General features: G+C 39.8%; 1 protein-coding gene across 1 annotated transcript in view; it reads right to left on the bottom strand.

Annotated features, from left to right (window-relative positions):
• The window catches only part of APOOL (apolipoprotein O like), a 52,430-nt gene that overhangs the window by 24,551 nt on the left and 3,317 nt on the right, over positions 1-24,562 (bottom strand). Inside the window, 2 exon segments of the mRNA XM_024195121.3 lie at positions 2,676-2,795; positions 4,435-4,539. Coding sequence (XP_024050889.3) covers positions 2,676-2,795; positions 4,435-4,539 — 225 coding nt within the window.

The raw sequence follows: 24,562 nt of genomic DNA, 5'->3' as shown, positions 1-24,562 counted from the left end.
TGTCTGGCTGGGCGTAATCAGCAGCCATGCTATTTGCCTCAACCTCCCACCCCGCCATAAAGGTCTCCCCCTTGCTCTCACAGAGATTGTGGAGCACACAGCAAGCTGCTATAACAATGGGGATATTGGTTTTGCTGAGATCACAGCGAGTCAGTAAGCTTCTCCATCTCCCCTTGAGACGGCCAAAAGCACACTCCACCACCATTCTGCACTTGCTCAGCCGGTAGTTGAACAGTTCTTTTTCTGTGTCCAGGGCGCCAGTACAGGGCTTCATGAGTCAGGGCATTAGCGGGTAGGCTGGGTCCCCGAGGATCACTGTAGGCATCTCCACATCCCCAACAGTTATCTTGTGGTCCGGGAAGTAAATACCTTCCTGCAGCCGTCTAAACAGACCAGAGTTCCTGAAAACCCGAGCGTCATGAACCTTGCCCGGCCATCCGACGTTGATGTTGGTAAAACGTCCCCTATGGTCCACCAGTGCTTGCAGCACCATTGAAAAGTAGCCCTTTCGGTTGATGTACTGGCTGGCCTGGTGGTCCGGTCCCAGGATAGGGATGTGAGTCCCATCTATAGCCCCACCGCAGTTTGGGAATCCCATCGCGGCGAAGCCATCTATGATGGCCTGCGCGTTTCCCAGGGTCACTACCTTTGACAGCAGTACCTTCACGATTGCCTTGGCTACTTGCAGGACAACAACCCCCACGGTAGATTTGCCCACACCAAAGTGGTTCGCGACTGACCGGTAGCTGTCCGGTGTTGCAAGCTTCCAGAGGGCTATGGCCACTCGCTTCTGGACAGTCAGGGCTGCTCGCATCCGGGTGTCCTTGCGCTTCAGGGCAGGGGACAGCAACTCACAAAGTTCCAGGAAAGTCCCCTTCCGCATGCGAAAGTTTCACAGCTACTGGGATTCATCCCAGACCTGAAGCACTATGCAGTCCCACCAGTCCGTGCTTGTTTCCCGGGCCCAGAATCGCCGTTCAACAACATCCATATGCCCCATTGCAACCGTGATGTCCTCGGCGCTGGGTGTCCTGGTTTCAGACAGGCGTGTGCTACTCTCAGAGTTCAGGTCCTCACCCCGCTGCCGTAGCCTCCTCGCCTGATTTCTCTCTATCTGCCTCAGTGAAAGGTCGATGATGAGCTGCGAAGCGTTGACAACGGCCACAACTGCAGCGGTGGTCGCAGCGGGATCCATGCTCGCAGTGCTGTGGCGTCCGCGCTGTCACTGACCAGAAAAGTGCGTGAACTGATTTCCCGCCGGCGCTTTCAGGGAGGGAGGGCGGGAGTGACGGTTGGATGACGACAGTTACCCAAAAGCAACCTCGAGACATTTTTTTTCCCCCAGAAGGCATTGGGGGCTCGACCCAGAATTCCAATGGGCAGCGGGGACTGCGGGAACTGTGGGATAGCTGCCCACAGTGCACTGCTTCCAATGTCGACGCTTTCCCCGTTAGTGTGGACTGACAAAGTCGAATTACTGTCCTTAGTGTGGACACACACGTTCGACTTTGTAATATCGATTCCACATATTCGATTTAACTAAAATCGAAGTACTCTCGTAGTGTAGACATACCCTTAGTTTGATGAGGACCATAGCAAAGATATGGTAATAACACAGTTTCTTTAAATAGTGAGGTCATGAGGTTAATGGATGAAAAATAATTTTAAATGTCAAGAGCTCCAAGGCAGACATCATAAGAAATCACACAGCCTAACTGTACTAACAATGGCAGCTGAAAGAACTATGGTATTAAATACAGTTCTTTGGATCCAATTAAAAATCTGAATTATTAGCTTCTTAAACTGGAAAACAGGTTTTATTCTAATGAAAAAAAAACCAAGAGAAATGTTTTTGTTCCTTTTACTTTATTGAGCTAAAACAATCTGCAATGCTGAAGTAACTCTTATTACTCTAAATTTCTTAAAATTGGCATTTGTAGTTTAAAATGTGAAGTTTTAAAAATATGGAACTGACCAGGTGGTCTTAGGAGTTAGTATTACTATTTAATGACTGGGTTCATTGTGTAAAATATTGCTATTTGAATCATTTAATCAAGCAAACCATGGGAAGACCTAGAACTTGCATATTCCAGGGCGTTCAAATTTTCCATCAATCCATTTCAACCAGTGCAGTAGGGGAAAAGTAAAATTACAATGTCAATTCAAAATTGGGCCCCATTCCAGCAAATACTTATGCCTCAGTGAATATGCCTATTCAGTGAGGGTGGACATAATTCTTTAATTTAAATGACTTTTAAAAATAAAGTGACAAAAAATAAAATGTAATAGCATTGGGAAAAAAAAATAATATATTAACATATTCCACTCTTGTTTTAACCAAATAGTGATTTTGTATGCTGCCAGTAGGTGCTGTCAAAATTGTGAAATCCAGGGGTAGACAGAAAGGGACCTGTTCAGGGTCACTGCTGTTTGGTTTGGACTGCAGGGAGATTGAAGAGGTCATCTCACTCTCCACACCCCTTTCTTGGCTCCCTGCTAAGCTCAGGCCAAGAATATCATTCATACTTGTCCCCTACATACCATGGCAATTCTGATTTAATTAAGTGCCCAACAAATTGGATGGAATATGCTGCTCTTTAATGTTGTACTCAAGTGTTTGTTCAGGAATTCCTGAACATTTTGTCTTCAAGCATTAATCAAACTATATTTCTTACCTTGCACCACTCAACATAATGACTAGTTGTCTTTCTTAATGTAGAAAACCCCACCTGCAAATGACCAGGGTCTTCTTCAACGTATCTTGATTTCAGAGGCGGCACACAATAAATGGGAAGCTGAAAGGAAAAGAATCTATTCTAGCGAGCTTGTTTCAGAAACATATAAAAGTCATTACATGTAAATACCAAATTTTAGAAACAACTTTAAAGAAAATAGCAAATGTTCTTTCTTCCCATAAGACAACAAAGCCTTCATATCATGTTGTATCTATAAACCTACTTTACAAAACTGTGGTGAGGATTAATTAATTCATATAAAGTTCTTGGAGATGAGAAGCATTATATAAGTGTTAATTAGTGGCATTATTACTGAGAATGATATAGTCTCTCTCTCACACATACACCCCCCCCTTCTACTTTAGAAAATAAAATGAGGGCAAGAATTGGAAAACCAGTCTTTTTAATATGACTACAAATATCTAAATGTGTGATATTACTTAAAATTGAACTTTAGAGCAATAGTAACATGCAAGTCTCAGTAAATACTGTTGTGATGAATTGAGGCTACGGCTGTGCAACTTATGACTTCTGGTTGATATTGTGAAGTTGTATTATGAAAAAATGGGAGCCTATATGTATGTAGTTCCACCAATGCTGACAGGTCCTGTAGCTTGTACACACAAGATAGGGACAATGGAATATACTTGAGGTTAATGACAGTATTTCAACCACATCAAAAGGTTATAGAGAAGCACAGCTTACCCTTGGAAATCAAGTTTAGTGGACTCCTCTGAAAGGGGGGGAAGGGAGGGAGGGAAGATAGGAGCAGTGGAAAGTTACCCAAAGGACAAAACAAAGGTAGTGGGGCAGGGGAGCGTAAATAGCGAGCCAAATGAGAAGAGGAAGCAGGGAGGCAGGAAACAGCAAGGTCACAGAAGCTGAGTAAGGGAGTTCACAAGAGGGAGAGAGCCTCTATGAAGCAGGAGACACCCTGCCTGCCTGCTTTTCTGAACATCTATGATTCCCAACGACCTGCTAGAAAGTGAAGGACACTGCTGTTTAAGATGTTTATTGTTCTGTATGAGCTGTTCTCTTGTTTTATATGATTAAGAACAAGAGTGTGCATGCAAATTAACTGCTTCACAACTGCTGCATCCCCCTGAGAATTAACCATAAACCAGAAGCTTCACACATTTTGGGTGGAGTTTTGGGAGAGGATGTGTTTAAGTACAAGGGAATTTGGAAGAGCCGCTATTGGTCCAAGGGGCCAGGCAGATGGACAATGCTTTCCAGTTCTCTGAAAGGGATGCCACATAAAAGGTTTGTGCCCTGACAGTGCGACTAAATTTCCCAAGATTGGGGCAGTGGCTGGACTCTGCTCAGACTCCAGAGGCTTAATGCAACTTGGGGACCCAAGGACACAGAGGCTTGGATTTTCCTCGCAGCAATCCTGGCCAGGAGGGGTCACTTGCTAGGATCTGTGACAACTGTATTCCCGCCTGCTTGGCCTACATCTGTAAAATCTATTGTTATATTAAACTTTTAAAACTATTTTTTCTGTAATTCTGTCTATATTTTGATCATTTGTAATAGCATATAAAGCAGTGCTATAGCATTCCAAAACATCTTCTAAATATTATTCTTTGTTTTCTGTAGCATATAGTTTACAGAAAAGATTCACTGGTGTTTGTATACGTTCACTTATTGTTTAAAAAAAAAAAAAAAAAAATGTATGGGACAGTAGAAAGAATCTTACCTGATTTGGCTTCACTGACTGGGCTTTTGATTCTTCTTCTGTCGCAGCATATACATTAATAGATACAAATGCCAGACCAGCAGGGATAGCTGTGAGCGTTGCCATCTGGGAGAGAGACAGAGATAAAAAAAGAATCTTTATTTGTTAATTAGGAAACTCTCTTTTCTCCTCTTCACTAAAATCCAGGTCATTCCAGTAACACTGATGTGACTGATCTAACAGACCAAGCATGTCAAATGATTTTAAATTAAAAATCAGGTTAAGAAAGTACCTTTTAAAATTCACTTCTATCACACAAAAACCATCAGAAACCTTTTCGATACAACAAAAGTACAAGAGCATTCACTTCGAAAGAGTTCCAGAGCCTGAAAAGTGCAGTCCACTGTATTGGTATGGCCCTACTACTAGTTTTTTAGTAATTTTTTATTTATCAGAATTACCTCTGAGATGCAGTCTAAGATTGCACTATTACATCTGCTAGTTCAGTTTCAGAAAGCAGCAATTAATATTGTTTCCCACAGATATTATTACTGCCAGTACCATAATGCTATGTTTGGGTACTTCTGACTACACTCATTTTATTTAAAGTAATATTGATAGAATGGTTTTGTCAAACAAAATAAATAATACATCAGAAAGAATATGTATTGCAATAGCATCTAGGAGACCCACTCATGGTTCAGTCTCATTTTGCTATGCGCTGTTTAAACAAAGAAGAAAGAGGTGGTGCTAAAGAGTATGCATTTCCCTCACCATGATGGCTTTCTATTTAAAGATAGCTCATAGCATGTATATTAATAAATTCTGCTTCTCAAATATTGGATTTTACTAGTAAATCTCAGTGTTATAATACATACACAAGTAAATACTAAGAGTTTTATGGAAAAGGTATGTTTTATCTTTGAGTTCTATTTCAGATTCTGCCATATACTGGCTATGTGACCATGGGCACATCACTTGGGCCAAAACGTATAGTTTAGGCCTGATTTTCAGAGGTGTTGAAAACCCACATCTCCAATGTAAGCCAATGGGAACTTGCAAGTGGTTAGCACTTCAGAAAACCAGGTGCAGTATATCCAAGACAGATATCCAAAAGTCACTGGCCACTTTTGAAAATTTTGGCTTTAAATCTCTAACAGTAAAAGGTTAATACTTGCCTGTCTCACATTTGTGTTGGGTGGCTTAATGTTTTAGATACGTGTTAAACATTGACTTATGTAGCTCAAAGTGGGCTGCTGTAATCTCCACTCCCAGTAGCCTATCAGCCTGGTTTTGTTTAATGCTTAAGTAAAATATGGAAGGTGGCATAAGCAAACAGATACAATTTGTTCTTTTTGCAAATGTTGTTGAAGATATTAGATAATTCTGTTCAAATACAACATCTTTTCAGCTGACCCTTGGGAGATAACAGTATAGTCTGTTTACTGTTTTACAGCAAGAAAAAAGGAATGTGCATAGAGCATCTTGAATATGGTTCATGCTCAGTACCACTGGCTTAGTTTATTAACCATCCTTTTCTATTTTTACTTTAGCATTTGTTTCATTTGATATTCATCATCACATGACTCTGTTGATGTGTCTGGTTCAGTCAGCCTATGTACTTTCTTTGAAAAATCAGTTTGAAAAAAAAAAAATACAGATGTCACTATACAAACACACACTCAAATATGGGTGCAGCTCTGGAAGCAGAAACCTACCCAATACAAGCAACATTACATTGACCATAGTATAAGGAACAGGAAAAGGCTTTGGATTTCAATTTCTTTATAACTTATGGACAATTTCGATAAAGCATTTCAGAACAGAAAAAAAGACATTTAATTTACTTTTTCAGTTTATTTCTATAATTGTTTTAAAACAGTAAAAAAAAAAAAAAAAAAAAGGTTATCTATCACCTCATTCACAAAATTGAAGAACTAAAAGCAAAGTATATGGAAATGAATAGTTTAGAACATCAGATATTTGATAACCCACACAACAAAAAAGGGAAGATACCCTTTGTAAATGGAGTTCTTCAAGAATTGTGGTCCCTCTCTGAATTCTAAGGTGGGTACATATGCACTCCATGTGCCTGAGACCAGAGAATGCTTCAAAGTAGTGTCTGCTGGTTCGTGTCTACATTCTTGCTCACCTTGTGCTCTGTGCTGAGGGTATAAGGTGCGGTATGGTCAGACACCTCTCCAGTACCTCCACTTATTGCAAATCAGAGATGATATGAAGTAGAGGGGAAGGAGGGCAGGTAGTGGAATACAAATAGGGTTGACACATCCTGAGAAATCCAGTTATGAAGGATAACTTCCCTTTCTTCTTCTTCAAGTGCTAGTCCCTATGTGTATACCGCTGTGGGAGATTGACAAGAGGCACTCAAAGAGAAGGAGGGGCAAGTATGGTAGTGATATGGCTGCTTGTAAAATCACTATCCCAAAATCATCTCATCAAAAGATGAGAGGGAGGAGGCACGGACCAAGGCATAATGTCTCATGAATAGGAGGATGGAACTCCATGTTGCTGCCTTACAGATGTCAAGCAGAGATATTTCTTGAAGTGATGCCACAGAGGCTGCTTGTGCTCTTGTAGAGTGAGCATGTGTCCCATGTGAGGGAGGAAAGTGTGCCAGCTGATAAAGTAGAATACAGACAGAGATCCACTTGGAGATCTTCTGTGAGGAAATAGTTTGCCTTCGGGCTCATTCTGCTATGGCAACAAACAGCCTAGGTGACATTCTGATTGGTTTCATTCTCTGTAGGTACAATGCCAAAGTTTATCTCACATCCAGAGAATGAAGTCTTTTCTGTAAGGCATGGGGCTTCAGGAAGAACACAGGTAAGTGGTTAGTCCAGGTATGTCAAGTTCCAAAACTTCTTTAGGAGTGAATTGCGCACGTAATCATAGCGAGACTTTGTCTTTATGAAATATTGTGTAAGGAGGGTCTGCCATCAGGATCTCTGGTTCACCTACTTGTCTCGACAGGTGAGTCATCAAACAGGTAGCCCGGGATTTGAAACATGGCTGAGTAAGAGTTAAAAGGACTAAATTAAGGTCCCATTGAGGAGTTGGTCTTATTACAAGTGAGAAAGTTCTAATTAATCCTCATAAGAACATGGAGTTGCTAAATGTTGGAGGGTGATGTGCACGGATTACTGCCAGGTGAACCTATATAGAGCTAGGAACAAGACCTGTCATCTTGAGGGTAAGGAGATAATCCAAAATATCAGGAATACTCATTTTCTCAGGAGATACACTGAGCTCCTGGGCCCAGACAAACGCTTCCACTTTCTTAGATAACATTTTTGGGGTGCAGTCCTTTCTGGTCTTAGTAAGGACTGCTTACACTGTTTTGGAACAAGAATGTTCTAGGTCCCACACCCATTCAAATACCATACCTTGATATGAAGAGTTTCTGAGTTGGGCTGACATACACAGAAGACTTGGGCCATTTGGGCACAATGAGAATGACTTGTGCTCTGTCTTGTCGAATATTCTGCAATAATCGAGGAAGAAGAGGGATAACAGAAAAGACATAGTTCAAGCAGTCTGTCCAAGGGAGTAGGAGAATATCGCTTCTGGAGTACTGATCCTGAGCTCCCCTGGAACAGTATGTATGGCACTTCCTTGCAAACAGGTCCCAGCTAGATGTTCGCCACTGAGTGAAGATGTTCTTCACCACTAAGCTGTGTAACTTCCACTCATAGTCAGTGACAAACTGCCTGATGAGGCTGTCCACCAGCAAATTCTAGGTTCCTGGGAGGCACACTGCTGATAGGGTGATGTGGTTCTTGATACACTAGTTCCATAAATTGACCACTTCTATACACAGAGAAAGGGATCTTGATCCTCTTTGTTTGTTTACATCAGATATGGTTATCATATTGTCTGACATTATGAGAATGTGGTGAGACTGGATTAATGGTAAGACTGCCCTGAATCTTTCTTGGGCTGCTCTGAATTCCAGGATATTTATATGCATTCTGGTTTCCCAGGGCATCCAATCACCCTGTACTGTGGGACTGTCCATATGAGTGCCCCAACCTAACAAGGAAGAGTCCATGATTACTGTCCTATCAGGCATGGAGCACAGGAAAGGAACTTATGCAGGAGCTTTCCACCAAGTCAGAGAAGCCTTTATCTTGATGGGAAGTGTCACTATAGTGTTCATGCTGGGTTTACTCATGTGTATTGTTCGAAGCCAAGCCTGCAGGCAGCAGAGATGGAGTGTGGGAAATGGCGTTACATAAGTACATGACACCATGTGACCCAGCATCAGATCCAGACCCATGTCCAAAGGTTGTATATAACCTGATCTATCAAGTTTCCCATGGCTTGGAATCTATACACAAGGAGATACCCCCTTGTTCTGATTGAGTCTATGGTCACCCCTATAAAACCTAGTCAGGGTAGACTCTTACACGTTCACAGAGATTCACAGGGATGCTAGGAGATGGAGCAGTGACTGGACATGTCCTGCTTGTGAGAAGCCAGTCATCAAGATATGGCAAGATGGTGGAACCACCCCATTGTGCTGTTACTATGGAAAACACTTTCGTGAAGACCCCGGGTACAGTTGCTAGTACGGGAGTACACTGTATGGTCAGTGGTCAGGACCCACCACTAATCTGAGTAAACGTCTGTGGCAATATCAACATGAAAGTACACATCTTTCACACACAGTTGTGATCCACGTGTCTTTTTCTAGGGATGGTATTACTGATGCCAATATAACCATGTGGAATTTTAGCTTGCGAATAACAACATTGAATCATAGAATATTAGGGTTGGAAGAGACCTCAGGAGGTCTTCTAGTCCAATCCCCTGCTCAAAGCAGGACCAACACCAACTAAATCACAGCATATCAAGGATGGATCTCTACCATCCTGTCATTTTGGGGACTAGAAAATGTTTGGAATAAAATCCTTTTTCCTTGATGCTGTAGATGTATTCACTCCATTGCAGGAACTGGAGAAAGGATTCTCCCTTCTGAAGGAGGATCTCCTTATGAGAGTGGTCCCTGAAGAGGGACAAGAAAGGGGGTTTTGGAGGTGTGGGGAAGGAAACTCGATCATATAGCTGGAATGGATGATAGCCAACATCCACCTGTCCACAGTCATTGTGGAAAATTGTGCTAGGTGTCCACCACAGCATATCTCCGAATCAGGCGGAGATGGAATCAACACTGGTACCAGGGATGGGATGAGAGATGGGCTTCTCCCTAAGTCCATGTCCTCTCCTGACAGAATCTCCGTGCTAGGATTGGTCCCAACAACAAGGGAGATTGCAGGTCTGGAAGGATGAAGATACCCTCTGGAGTTCTGCACGATACTGGAACCTCTGAAAGCTGTATCACATCGATTTGCACCATCGGAGTCAGTGTAAAGGGACTCTTAGTAATCCTTATAGGGCTGTGATGGTACCTCCAGTAAAGAAGTGTCTGACTACATGGTCTTTGTCTGTACCAACCATTTCCCGGTCCCTCAGCTACGATGCTTTGTTTTAGTTGGTACTATGGTCAGCATCAATGACGATGCAAGGAATGGTACTGAAAGAGCTTTGCTCCTATGCACCTTCTAATCAGTCATGAGGCTTAGGAGGACCTAAATCCTTGTGTTCTAGGCATGAAGTGTCGCTTTACCTGGACAGGATCAGGGAGGGATCTCTTCTCTTAGCAGAGGATCTGCTCTTCTGCTTATGAGTGCCCCTTACTCTTATGAAAAAGCCCAGACGAAGGGTCCTTCACTCTAGTCATCACATTCCTGAGTCAAACATCAAGCTGAGAGGAGTACTCCTCTAGGGCTCAGGCCAATGTACGGGGGAGGGAGGGAAGGATCTCTGCAACCTGGATCTGAGTGAGGCCTCATGGTGTTCTATAGGTGCTTTTGAAGTTGAACTTCTTATGCCTGCCATGTTCAGCTGGGGAAGGCGAGGCAGACACTGAATTTAACATAGGTATGAGGTTTTCTGAGGAAGTACAGGCAGCCCTGGTGGTCATTGCTGACTGAGAAGGAGCAGCAGATGTGGTTCCTGAAGCCCAGGCATAATCTAAGTCCCATGCCGGGGATCAGAGAATTCCCTGGGATTGGGGTTCTAACTAACTGCTACTTAAACTTGTAAAACTAGTAATGCTAACTACATATAAATCTTTGAAATAGCTAGCTCCAGACACTGGAGACTCAGGCCATGTACTGGTAAGAAGGAACTGGAGAAGCACTGGTCCACAGAGCCCCTTTTCCCTCAGCACAGAACACGAGGAGAGCAAGGGAGCAGGTATAGAGCAATGGACACTACTTGCAAGAATTCTCCAGTCTCAGAAGCATGTATACCCCACAGTGGAATATACATGGAGATCATCACTCCAAGGAGAACACATTATTCTTAAGTATACAGAAATATATATTCATCATAACAACAACTTTACCTCTAAATATTTCCTTCTAAGTGATTCTGTTAAATGGAAAATATCAGTTAATATTTTCATTAACAAAATCTATTGAAAATGTTTACAAATTGTTTCTTCTAATAAGATTGTTTATGTAGTTTAATGGGGAAAGTATATAAAATCAATTTAGCATAATTATATGTTAACTTGCATTTAATGCTGATCAGTGTGACACTACTGTGTGCATACATAATTGCTATTGTTCTTTTTCAAAAGTTTGTGTCGTGTGTGTATACTGAGATTATTGAAGAAAGAATAGTATTTATTTTGGTTAACGTTATTGTGGTGTGATAAAGTAAACAAAGCTGGGATTGAAATCTTGATCCTCTAGCTCTAAAAACAAAGGACTATCACTTGACCTACAAAAATGCATTTTACTCCATCTGTAAAATGTAGGGACAGTATACTTAAGTTAGCGGTATGAAACCTTACTCAATAATAAGGGCTGTGAAGTGCACAGAATTATTAACACGAGCAAGCAGAACAACCGAAATTAGAAGAGATGGTTTCCTCCTGGCTCCTAGCCTGGCACTTTGTGCCATAAGCCAAAGGGATGGCATCTGTTGCTGTGTCCTGTCTGGAGCTCAAGGTCTGTGGGCCTGGGTAGCTCAGTCCAGCTGGAATATTAAGAGGTATTAGCTGAAAGCCTCTACAAAGCTCTGTTGAGTATATGCAAACAAACATTTTCAGCAGTTTATAACCTGGCCACATTTGGATAAATTTTCATGGGGATAGAAATAAGTGCCTCTCACGTCCCAGGATTAGTCACTGCCAAATTTCAAGCTCCTAATTCAAATCACAAAAGCACTAGAGCTCTTAATAGAAATGGCTTGAAAAAGAATTTTAACATTAGCAAAGTTACATATTTCCCTTAACCTAATTTTCTGAAACTGCAACTGAATTTTTGCTGAAACTTAAAAAAATTAAAAATAAAAATTCCACCTGAGGCAGAGACCAAGCATGGAAAATTTGAGCAACATTACAAGCAAATGAGAATGGGGGCTTGTAATGGAAATTGTTATGCAAACTTAACTATGAAAAAGTGTCACTGCCAACTTCATAAATAATATTTAAATAATAGTACCCTAAAATAGAAATCTTCACAATACAAAGGACACAGAGTACAGCAAGAAATAAACAAACAGTAAATGTAGCATTCATTTGGAGATTCTGACCTGGAGTTTTGGTTACATTTGTAAAAATGAATCAGTGGGTTTCAATTTTATTATCTTACAATTATTCCAGATCAGATCTTTTCAGTTTATATGTAAAATATATATATATATTTTTAAACTGCCAGTTTTGCTAATTCAACCAGGAAACCAACAATCAAGATGCATTCTTTCTGGTTCACTCAAAGATGTTTCATTTGGAACGATTCTGAAATATGAACCAAAACAAAATCCCCATAAATTGTGTTGACTGTGCAGGATTAATGAAAATAAGGAGTAGTAATCAGTAAAGTCAGCAGTTATGACTAAAGCCCTGCAAATCTGCAGATATCTGCGAACCATTTTTGCGGATTAAGGACCAGATATGGATACAGATACAAATTTTGTATCTGCACAGGGCTTCAGTTATGACTCTGAACACAGAAAGCCTCATCTATACGGTACAAGCCTTTTTCTTAAAGTTTCACACAGTTGCATTTCCACTAGTACATTTCCAAAGATGGTAGCACTAGTATAGGGAGGCTGCCAGCAATTTAACCACCATGTGATTAACCTGAGCAGGGTTAGGATGTTGGTTAAAATGCTATTGTCCACTTTATAGTAGTGTAATGGTGGGGAAACGAAGATAAATGCTGGCATAGCCACAGTCACAAATAAGTTTGTTGTATTAAGAAGTGTCATTTTTATATGATCACTTTTAAAACATAACTTTAAAATGATAATTCATCTGATCTTAAAATAAACTGATGTGTTTTCCAAGAGAACAGACTGATGAACAAACAGATCTTCCCTCTCATTATATTTTACGACCCAATCAGTCTAATGAAGAATAATTAATCACTGTTCAATCTTATTCATGTACATTCTTCTACAATATAGACATTCTCTGACTATTTTAAAACTCTACTATAGGAGTTTCACAGGTCTGTTATGGCTGCTCTACACTGCTTGGTTGGGATGAAGTGGCATATTCTGGCCAGAAAATTCCCCCGAGACTCTCTGCTGGCATAGCCACCTCCTGTGCCAACCCTTTCCCCAACTTCTGGAGTAGAGGGACAAATGGGGCTTAGCCTAGCAGAACTACACCTATCCTCCACTGGCTTAAGGTCACTAGAGTATGTCTACATGAAGATAAAATACCTGCAGCTGACCCGGGTCAGCCACAGCCATACTGTGGGGCTTTTATCCCTGTGTAGGCATACCCTTAAAGACCTTATACTAGTGGTATAAATTAGACAAGGGCCATGCAGCACAGGATTGGAAAGCTGTAACCAACTCCTTGATGCCCATCCTCCTACACCTAACAGAAATCTGGCATGGAAGTGAATTAAATACTCCATCTTTTTGTTCCTGATTTTTTTTTTAAATTAATTTATTTTCTTTCCCCGCCCCCACTTTTAATAATCATATCAATTTTCTTCCAGAATTGAAGGTATAATGCATGACCTTATCCCAAGGCACCATCAATATTATACTAATGGAAAAGTAGTTTGAAAAACAGTGGAGCCTGTAACCTTCTAGTACCACTTCCACAGTCTACCTATCACTGGTTTTCTGCTTAAGAGAATTCACCCAGCAGAGCAACCCAAAGGCCCAAAAGTTTTGCTGTCGCTCCTGAAAACCATCAGAAAAATGTTCCTTCCATATTCCCAAGGCTCTCAGTTGTTGTAAATATATATATTTTTCAAGACTATTATTTTGATCTACATAAAAGCAATGTTATGGCTACTAGATTAATCATAAGGAAGATCTGAATTTAACATTAACTAAAATTTAGCATGTGTTTCTGATTATAACACAAGCCAGTGACAAACTGCAATTAGTCATCAAAATACTACAAGTGAGGCACTCATTAGAGCCTTAATAGAAGTTTTCATACTCCACTGCTCTTTTATTAGTTAGCCCATAATCTGATTTTACAATAATTTGCAAGTAAACGTATTTCTGACTTGAGCATCTCTCTAGAAATCATGGATAGAGGAAAAACTAGTAATATCCTTTTCAATGACATCAGTGAAAACCATATCACTCAGGTTTGAAATATTTAGAGATCCCAGAACATCATGATCAAATCAAAACAAGGCAGATTTCTCCTTTAGACTTCTCAGGTAAATTATGTTCTATGCAATCTACTGTATGGATGTTTCAAGTGCATGAGGTCCTTTCTATTCTGTTTCCATAGCATTATTTGTAGGAACAGGAGATTTCTCTCACTGGCCAAAATTTCTTCTTCTCACACCACTATGCAGTGAGCTACAATACTGCTGGTTTGAAGAAGCTGCCTTTTATTAGCAAATCAATGACAGAGCAAGGATTTGAATTTAGGATTGTGTGACTTCCAATTTCATGCTCATTCCTCCAGATCATGAAACTGTTTATAGATATGATCATCTGAGCAGAACTGCAAGACAATTTGTTCTGAAAAATATACACTGCACTCATCTTAAGTCCAAATATAGCTGAATATTCTAATAATCAAGAGTATTATTATTTAGTATTTGTACTGCAGTAGAACGTAAAGGATACAATCAGGACTGGGGCTTTATTGGGTTGGGTACTGCGCAAACATAAAATGACACTGTCCGTAGTCTCAAGGTGTTTATAATATAAGATAGGTGAGGAAATCTAAGGAACAAAAAGAACTCCGATTCTAAAACTGAAATGTTTAGATCACGATGGTACTATAACAGCACACATTATTTAACCAATTTTAACTCTAAATCTAAAGTATCTTTTCTTTCCCTTTCTTTTTCATTATTGCATCCTTTCATTGTCACCTAACTGTAAACTGTCTGCTATAATATTTACTATACTTTTGTTTGTGTTGGATCTTTTTACTTCTCCATTTTCTTTTCTCCTACCAGTCACTTTCCCCAACTCTGTAAAAGGGTTTGCTCTCTGTCCTGCCTTTCACCAAAAACATTTTTGATTCTTTATAAATATGAAGAAAAATATGACAACATAATATGCAGTGTTCCTGACATCTACATTTGAAAGACAATGTAGGTGAGGTAATATCTTTTAGTGAACCAACTTCTGTTGGTGGAAGGAACAAACATTTGAGTTACACTTTAGGTGCGAAGAAAGTAACCAAAGGGTCTGAGATAAATACAAGGTGGAACAGATCATTAAGCATAAGAGATTCACACGTGCTGTAGGTGACCACTTAAATGAAGTGGGCAACTAAGACATTTGATACATGCTTAGATGCTGTGAGTAGTGGCAAAATGTCTGATTTCAATTCCCTAAAATAAATTAATAGTACTACTCCTTGTCTGTTGTCTTGAATTTCAAATGGCATAATTCAACACAATTATTTTCAATAGCATGGATTTGCTCCACAGTATTTTTTTTAACTGCTATTTGGAAAACAGTTTAAGAATTCACATTGATTGTGAGCACAAAGCCAACGATTTTAATTAACTTGGACAACTGTTTATTCAAAAGCAGAACACAGTGCTTACAATACAGCACAATCTATTTTTGTATAGTATGCTACACAAGCCACTTTAGAAAGAGTAAATATATCCAGAAAAAAAAGCGAAGTAATAAGCCAACAGATAAAGACATGAACTGACTCACTGTATGGGAAGACAGGTAAAGAGAGCTTCTAGGCAGATGAGGCAGGCACAAATGTAAGAAGAATGCAAAGGTTAAAAGTGTATAGTGAGCAGAGAGAGCAAGAAGGATTTAAGGTTAGAGAGCTAAACGATGGTAAAAGCTCAAGGAAATTAAAAACAAACAAACAAACAAAAAAAAACAGTAAGCCTTTTTCAGTTGTGTTCCAATGACAGACAGTGGTGGTGGTGAAGAAAATAATATGGTCTCACTTCCTGAAACCTTGTGAAGTTTTGAGAGTAAAGATTTAGGGAGACTATCAAGAGAGAGGATGGCAGCAATCAAAACAGGAAACAATTAACACATGAATAACTGTCTTTGTTATAACAGGTCCTGGAATAAAATGCCCTGGTCTGAGATACAGAAGATAATTTATGAAAGGATGTGTACCTCTAAGAAGTGTATACATATTTCTATTCAGCCATTTGAAGATATGCTATGTTAAAATAAACTTTCTTTACATTATTATTATACACCGCTACCTCGATATAACGCGACCCGATATAACACGAATTCGGATATAACGCGGTAAAGCAGTGCTCCGGGGGGCGGGGCTGTGCACTCCAGCAGATCAAAGCAAGTTCAATAGAACGCAGTTTCACCTAGAACGCAATAAGATTTTTTGGCTCCCGAGGACAGCGTTATATCGAGGTAGAGGTGTATTTATCATTACCAGTGGAACATTCTCAGAATGTGTCTTAATTGTGACATTCTATTCCAGCACCAGTGATACTAGGTTGCAATATAGGAAAAGGGGAACCACAGTCAAATATTAACGTAAGTGAGAAGGGCGTAGGGAGGATACTGTTCATTAAATAAAGCTAGCTTTGTTTAATTCAGCACGTATACCATTGCATTTACTGTGGTAAAATAAAAAGGAAAGATTTATATAGTGAATGGTGAAAATAGTCCAATTCTTGAATGCACTAATTGCTTTACTTTGGATGCCTATTAACTGTACAATGACTCACAAAATGCAACTAATCATCATTTTACTGTCCAATAATTTAATAATTATTATTATGAATAATTGACTCAAATGACAAAAGCAAAAAACATCATCATGCTTGTGCTACATTTAAGAGACTTCACCATATCCACTGGTTAGTTTGTCCTCCTCTTGAAGCCTAATAATTAGGTCAAACATAGTAAAATAAAATTTATTGATAATTTCAAAGCATAGTTAATTTAAACAAAGTAAAACAATTAAGATGAAATGGAGTAAGATATGCAAATGAGCCCTAGAACTTTCCTATTACATGGGTAAAGTCAATTTTTTTCTGGTTTCTTTAGGATTTTACATCTTCTTCTATAATAAGTTATTAAAGACAGAAAGAAAGCATGATTATGAAGTCTCTTCAGCTCTTGCAGACTTGCTAAAAGTAGTACAGAGGGAAACTTCTGTATACAAGCTCAAGACCATAAAAATCAAACTGGAATTTTGTTGTTAATCAGGAGAAGTATTTCAGAAAATCAGTAAAGTGTCTGTGTCTGATTTTACGCCAGAGTTTTATTCTATTTCAAAGCACTAATCACAAGAACTTTCAAGAAATGCATTTTAAAACAATTTTTATATTGAAAAATATCCCTTGTCATGGAAGAGCATGAAATTCTAGAATAAGAATTCAGTTACTTGATATCTGCAATGCATTTTTGTGTGATCTTTTTTATTTTTACTAAGGATCTGATTCAACCCAAATAAAGTCAATGGAAATCTTCCCACTGGCTTCAATGGACACCGAATCAGGCCATAAATGAAAAGCAGCACCAGGTATTGCTCACAATAAACAACCTTTAATAGTTCCTAAAGCAACACTTTATAAAAGGAATGAATTCAAAGACTATTTTCTAGAGATGAATCCAGGGTGAGTCTGGATCCAGATTTCACTCGAATTATACGGTATTCAGAGCCAGAATTTTTGGTTCCAGAGTTTCTCAGTGACTTTGGCATTCTAGACTGAAAGCTGGTCACTGAAAACAATCAGAAGGATTGGCAAAAGGAGACATCAGTACTGTGTAGTACATCACAGTGTTCTTCTTAGCCTGCATGAAATTCTTTTATTTTATTTTTTTATTTGGGGGGAGGGGGGAATTTTGTTTTATTGTGGGAGGGCTGGGAGCAGCGGTGAGTCCTGCCTCTGGGAGTGGGGGCCTATGGGAGGCTGTGGGAAGGGAGTTGGGTGGCCCCCCACCCCAGGGTGTGTGTGCAAGGGAGAGGGGATCAGGTCCTGCTCCCAGGGTGGAGGGGGTGACCCTGGGGGAGGGTAAAGGGTCTGCCTATGGAAATGTGTGGGTGAAGCCCAGAGGAGGTATCAGGTCGGGTCCTGCCCCCTGGTGGTGGTGGTTTGGGAGGCAGGTCCTGTCCCTGAGAGGAGATGGGGGGAAATCCCTGGGGGATCGGGGTCCTACTCCCAGGGGACTCAAGGGGAAGCCACGGCGAGGAGGTAGTTGGGTCCTGTGCCCAGGGGGTAGGAGGGGTCTGCAGAGTGAGTCTGCCTGTACTCAACCCATAGCAACGGCTCCTGTCCTAGCCTCCTTCTCCAGGCATTGCATAAGAACATAGAACATCAGAGCGGCCATATTGGGTCAGACCAAAGGTCCATCTAGCCCAGTATCCTGTCTTCCGACAGTGGCAAATGCCAGGTGCCCCAGAAGGAATGAACAGGACAGATAATCATCAAGTGATCCATCCCCGTCGTCCATTCCCAGCTTCTGGCAAACACAGGCTAGGGACACCACCCCCACCTGATACACAGGGTTGCAGCGCTGCTCAAGTTTGGCCCAGCCACCTCTCCTTCATGACCAGTGGAGCAGGGGTCAGATGGGCCAAATTTGAGTGAGTGGTACTGCGACTCTGTGCACCAGGTCACAAAGCCTGGAATGGGGGACTGGGCCCAGCCCTGTGGGACAGGAGCTGCTGCTGCAGGATAAGTTTTTTCATTTTATAGGTTGTTTTTATTTCATTTTGTGTTATTTTGCATTTGGAAAAAACACGGGGCTCTAGATGTCTCTTATATGGATAAAAAGCAGATCAGCCATCTCATCCCAAAGGACTAAACCAGTTTTATAAAACAGACTAACAGTCTTGACATTATTTTTGGTCACAGAACCATGAATAGCAGATATTTTGCTTAAGTGGAAAAATTCTGGCATAGCTATATTTTCCAGGAAAAAACTCTGCTAAAAAGCATAATTTCTACAGTAATAGAACTGGAATAAAACACATCAAAGTATAATAATAAAGCTGTCAAAATATACCTACATAATTTGGGCTTTAAGTCTCTGCATTTCAAACAAACAATCTACTTCCAAGTGTTGAAAATAATATCAGAGATCAAAAATACAGATTCTGCAAAAAGTATGAAAATTAAAGAGCTACAGGACTACAAAGCATACAGTGGCTTACTACTCAAAGATTTAGGGCTCCATTATGCTTTAATCTATATTCCACTTAACTATTCGTCAAGTTTTCATGAGTTTTAATGAGAAGTTCTCCCTCCAAAAATGTGGTGTAAAGCTAAGGAAACAAATCCAGCAGGTTGGGATAAATCTCAAGTGAGAAAACATAAAAGACTCAAATAAGCAGGTTACACACTGAATTCCTAAAAGTTACTTTAAAAAAATAAGTGTGTCTGTTTTTAATAAAGTTGCCTTCAGCAGCTTTCTCTCACAAAACCAGTACTTAACAACCAGATCAAGATATGTCTAGTTTTAGCAACCGTTGCATGGATCGTAATTTCACATAGGTGAACTCTCCTTAAAGCTGCATATCTTTGATATCAAGCATAGATGCCTTCCATGACCACTTAGTTTTCTATAACATACAACCATATTCCAGCTTCAAACTCTGTGCAGATATCTTGCTGCTTTAAACAGGGATTCCACAATTTGACCAATTGCAGAGTAGTGAGTGGCCTTAGTGGAAAAAAAAAACAAAAAACCTAACTTCAGAACGCCTTATCCTTTTGAAAGTATCTCAGGGGAACAACAGAGTGAAGATGTTATTCCACACCCATATGAGGTCTGTTTGGTTCTCTTAATAACTACAGTGCAATAAAACAAATGATATGATTTATTATTATTTTACCAACAGCAGTTGTGTTTTTGAAGGCAAATCAATTCAGAATGTCTCATGATGTTCCCATCTTCATACAATGCATATGGACACCAGCAGTACATGTGGAAGAGAGCAAATTTTACAGGAATTGGGAGTGGTAGAGACAGGAGAACAAACAATGAACTAGACAGTTCGGCAGCTTATTTGCCATGCATTCAAGTAGTCCTTGCACACCACACTACTTGAGGCCCTCTGGTTAGGACAGTAAATTAAGAGCTAACTGCTAAGAGCGCCTACAGTCAATGCATTCAATCTGCTCCATGAAAAAAAAAAAATACACAGACACATGTAAGCCATAGATATGACATGCCTAAATACTATGGTGACAGGCTCTTCAAAACTACATTAACAGGGTGGATAAAAATCAATTCCAAAATAAAAAATAATGGATTTTTTAATCTTAAATCAGATTTTATTAAATACAAGTTTCCTTTTACAAAAAACCCATTTAAATTAAATTTGAAATTATGACCTGTTTTAAAACCTAAACTTACTATACTGTAATAAAAATCAATAAAACAAACAGTATTAAGCAATACATTTGCTGCCAAGTTTTAAAGAAAGCCAAACCACTGATCTGGTAGAAGTCCCTGGCTGAGCACCTGGAACCAGAATTTGCTGGAGTGCTAAACAAGCTTTTAACAGTAATAGCCTCTTCTACAGGGGCAGAGTGAATATTTTCTTCATTCCATTTATTCAGCTAGTTCAGTTCAATGACAAATTCGAAGTTAAGAAATTAGTGGGAGTTGAAAAAAAAAAAAAAGGGCAAAAAAAGATTGTTTTCTAATCTCTGAATAAAAACAAGGTGTGAGAGGATGAGATCTGCTAGTTCTAAAATCCTGAAGGGCATGGTGACCACAAACTGTTTAGTTCACTAACATGTTTTAAATTCAAAACATTTTTTGATAATTTTTGTTTAATGCAGGGGTTGGCAACCTTTGGCACGCGGCTTGCCTGCTGATGCGGCAGGTTCGGCCGATCGCGGGCCCCGCTGGCCGCGGTTGGCCGTCTTGGGCCAATAGGGGCGGCGGGAAGCGGCGCGGGATGCGCTGGCCGCGGCTTCCCGCCGCACCTATTGGCCCGGGACGGTGAACCGCGGCCAGCAGGGGCCGCGATCGGCCGAACCTGCCGCGTCAGCAGGTAAATAAACTGGCCCGGCCCGCCAGGGTGCTTACCCTCGCGAGCCACGTGCCAAATGTTGCCGACCCCTGGTTTAATGTATCCAGGAGTTTTTTTAAACAAATAAAAACATTTTAAAATGCTGTTTTTGTGCATTTAAATTGAATTTCCATCCAAATAGAGCTTGACACAAAACACTAGTAAAACAATTACCGGTAATCAGCTAGTAAATAAGAAATGCATCCTTCAACATTTTCAAACATTATAAAAGTGTGAAAATTAAGAATCCAAATAAATGTAAGCAATCTAATGGCTTAAATAAATATGTATATGGTCAGCAAAAAGAAGCACACATTTAGTGTAAAATCTATATTTAGCTGCAAATCAATGTGTTTTAATTGTTATAAATCAGTTTCTTTAGGAAAATAGCAAAAAAAATACTAATGCTAAACAAGATTAAAATCAGTGATTTAAATCACTGATTTTAACCAATCCATCTTGTACATTAACTTTTTCTTTTAAATAAAGAAAACAGAACTCTGGGCCAAATTCTGCCTTTACACACAATCACGTACCACCCTCTGACTTCCATGAAAGATGCACCGCGCACGCACACACACAAAATTTGGCCCAGAGGATTTTATATTCAGAAAGACTCCAATTTTGCATCTGGAATTAACCTCAGGTGAACATGACAGCCTTTAGATATTTAATTACCACAGCACACCTGCAAAATTGGAAGCTGTGTTGGAAAAATAAAGTCAGAGGCACATTGTCTACTGACAAAAACTGAAAAGTTATCATTCTTATATGGATCTTTGACAAATAAAAGGAAAATTCAAAGCAAACGTTTTCCTTTATAATGAATCTTTTCATCTGCCAACATAGTATTTACATATCTGAATTCTCAAACTATGCATATCCACATGTTGTGTGTGTCTGCACAATATAACTACTACAAATATTATAGAAGGTAAATTAATAAAAAGTGAAAGACTTTAGCATGAACAATAATCCATCTAGATTAGTAGTACATGCTACTCCCAATCACCCTGGTAATCTTTTCACTCCTAAATAGCCTGGGATAATAGGAAAGTCACAGGATCAGAAGAAGCAGAAATCAAGAGACCTTCCGTTACAATCCTAGCCAGGTTAACCAAGGGACTGAAAGTTTGTGCTCTTCTACTGTTCTCAGATAGCCAGATCATTTAGGGCCGGGGTTCTCAACCTTTTTCTTTCTGAGGCCCCCCCAACATTCTATAAAAACTCCATGGCCCACTTATGTCACAATAACTGGTTTTCTGCATATAAAAGCCAGGACTGGTGTTAGGGGGTAGCAAGCAGGACAATTGCCTGGGGCCCCATGCCAGAGGGGCCCCCGCAAAGCTACATTGCTCAGGCTTCAGCTTCAGCCCCGGGTGGCAGGGCTCAGGGCCCTGGGCTTCAGCCCCATGGGGTGGGACTGTGGCTTTCTGCCCTGGGCCCCAGCGAGTCTAAAACGCTAGCCCTGCTTGGCGGACCCCCTGAAACCTGCTTGTGGCCTCCCAGCCCCCTGGTTGAGAACCACTGATTTAGCGTTCTGAGATTCAAACCAACATCTTGAATTCCATATGGAAACAAATAAGAAGGTAGAGCAAACTTTAGAGCACCGATGCTCCAAGGTTATGGAGGATAGGTCCATCAATGGCTATTAGCTAAGACAGTCAGGGATGGAACCCCATGCTCTGGGTATCCCTAAACCTCTGACTGCCAGAATATGGGACTGGACAACAAGGGATGGCTCAGTTGATAATTGCCGTTCTATTCACTCCCTTTGAAGCATCTGGCACTGACCACTGCAGGAAGACAGACAGGATACTAGACGAGATGGACCACTGATCTGACCCACTATGGCCATTCTTATGATGTAATGTGGATCCTGCCACAAAGCACCACTAAACAGTCAGTCACATAAGCAGACTTTGCACCTCAGTCATATTCATATACCAAATACTATTGAGACAACACAACCCATCTACATAGGCTAGCTGTACACAGATCCTTTTTAAGAAAAAGCATCTTAACTGAATTTTAGGTAACAAACCTGATTTTCATCCCATTGACTCAACCTGTATGAATATGCACAGTAAGGGTGCAAGTATGTGTGCACACATTTGCTTCAATTATTTTGTAGGGGTAAACAACCCTTGCACATGAGCAGGTACAAAACCTATTCAACAGTTTGATTCATGCTTGTACTGAAAGTGTGCACACATTTGTTTGCACACCTGAATGGAAGACTAGTAGAGGCCTTTAGGTATGGTTTATGTCTCATTTAAAATTATGCAGCATTTAACATCTGTTGTCTACAATATATTGAATGTATTTAAAACATTAAATTTAGTTACTTATAATATAGCATGTTTTAATGTCATGTTTTCTTATGTATAATTGCATCTTCCAAACATTACTTCAACTATTTATAAGGAATCAATTTCTATTTTACTTATAGGCTATTCATAAAAATATTAATCTTGTTTGTATACTTTTATGAATGCAAAGCGAATTGTGAAATGCTGTAGTTATTCCATGGTACTGTACATCTCTTTTAAATTAAGTAAAAGTCAAGTTGCATAGGGCAATGCATAACAGGTGGGAATGGCCATGGTGTGAAACAGAATCTTATTGGTAAAATTGTGTGTGATTATACTTGCTCAATGGCATACGGACATGTCTTAAATTTGCTGATAGTCCATTTGTTATTTACTTATCAAGCATTTTATCAAAATAATGTTTGTAATTTCTTAATACATCACTGTACTCTGCGTTCTAATTTCAAAGTAAAAAGGTTGCAGTCTAGTTATTTCAACATATGAGTGGGAGCCAGGAACTTTGGAGTGCCAAACCTGGCTCTTAGAATGATTTCTTCTGTAGCTTTGGGCAAGGCATATTGGGTCTGACTCTGCAAAGTATCAGCATCTTGCATGATCAAGTTCTTAACCTCTGCTTTGAGTTCACCTATCTCGCGGGGGTGTTGTGGGGATTAATTTAGTCAACATCTGCAAAATGTGAAGATGAAAAGGACTGTAAAAAAATAATTAACAAAACTAATTTTCTTTTCAATCTTTTTTCATATTTTAATCAGACACCACTTCACTTTTGTCAAGAAGCAAGGCTAGCAGCCCCTAGAGAGCAGATAAGAGGGGCTAGCTAATAGCTGGAACTCTACCCTTGAGAGGGGAAGGGTAATCAAAGCTTTACTGATGTCAATCTGGAATAACTCCATTGAAGCAAAGTGCCTCAGTTACAATCAGATGTCAGATTACATTCCCATTAAGTAACAGACTGCATATTGTAAGTTCATTTCCTCCCACAGTTCCTCCAATAAGTAAGTGTACTTTGCTTCAAGTTTTATTAATAGTAAATATCATTTAAAGGCTAGATACGATTATATGAAACATGGCTGACAAGATGCAGTTGTTATATTTTTAATATAGAGGATTTTTCTCTTCAATTTTCTCAATAACAAAATTTTAAAAATAATCCATTAAATGAAACCTGCCTGTCAAAAGTATCAAGGATCTGATTCCAAAATAGCAAATAGTATTTCTAAGTTCTCTTAAAATTCCTGTTTTCTTCCATGTGAGTAAAACATAGAAAGTGTTTAGAGAGAAATGAGCACTAAGCCTCTAA

This window comes from Terrapene carolina, unplaced genomic scaffold, assembly GCF_002925995.2.
Source record: "Terrapene carolina triunguis isolate 2854851 unplaced genomic scaffold, T_m_triunguis-2.0 Scaffold131, whole genome shotgun sequence".
Lineage (NCBI taxonomy): Eukaryota > Metazoa > Chordata > Testudines > Emydidae > Terrapene > Terrapene triunguis.
This window is presented reverse-complemented; position numbering and strand designations above follow the sequence as displayed.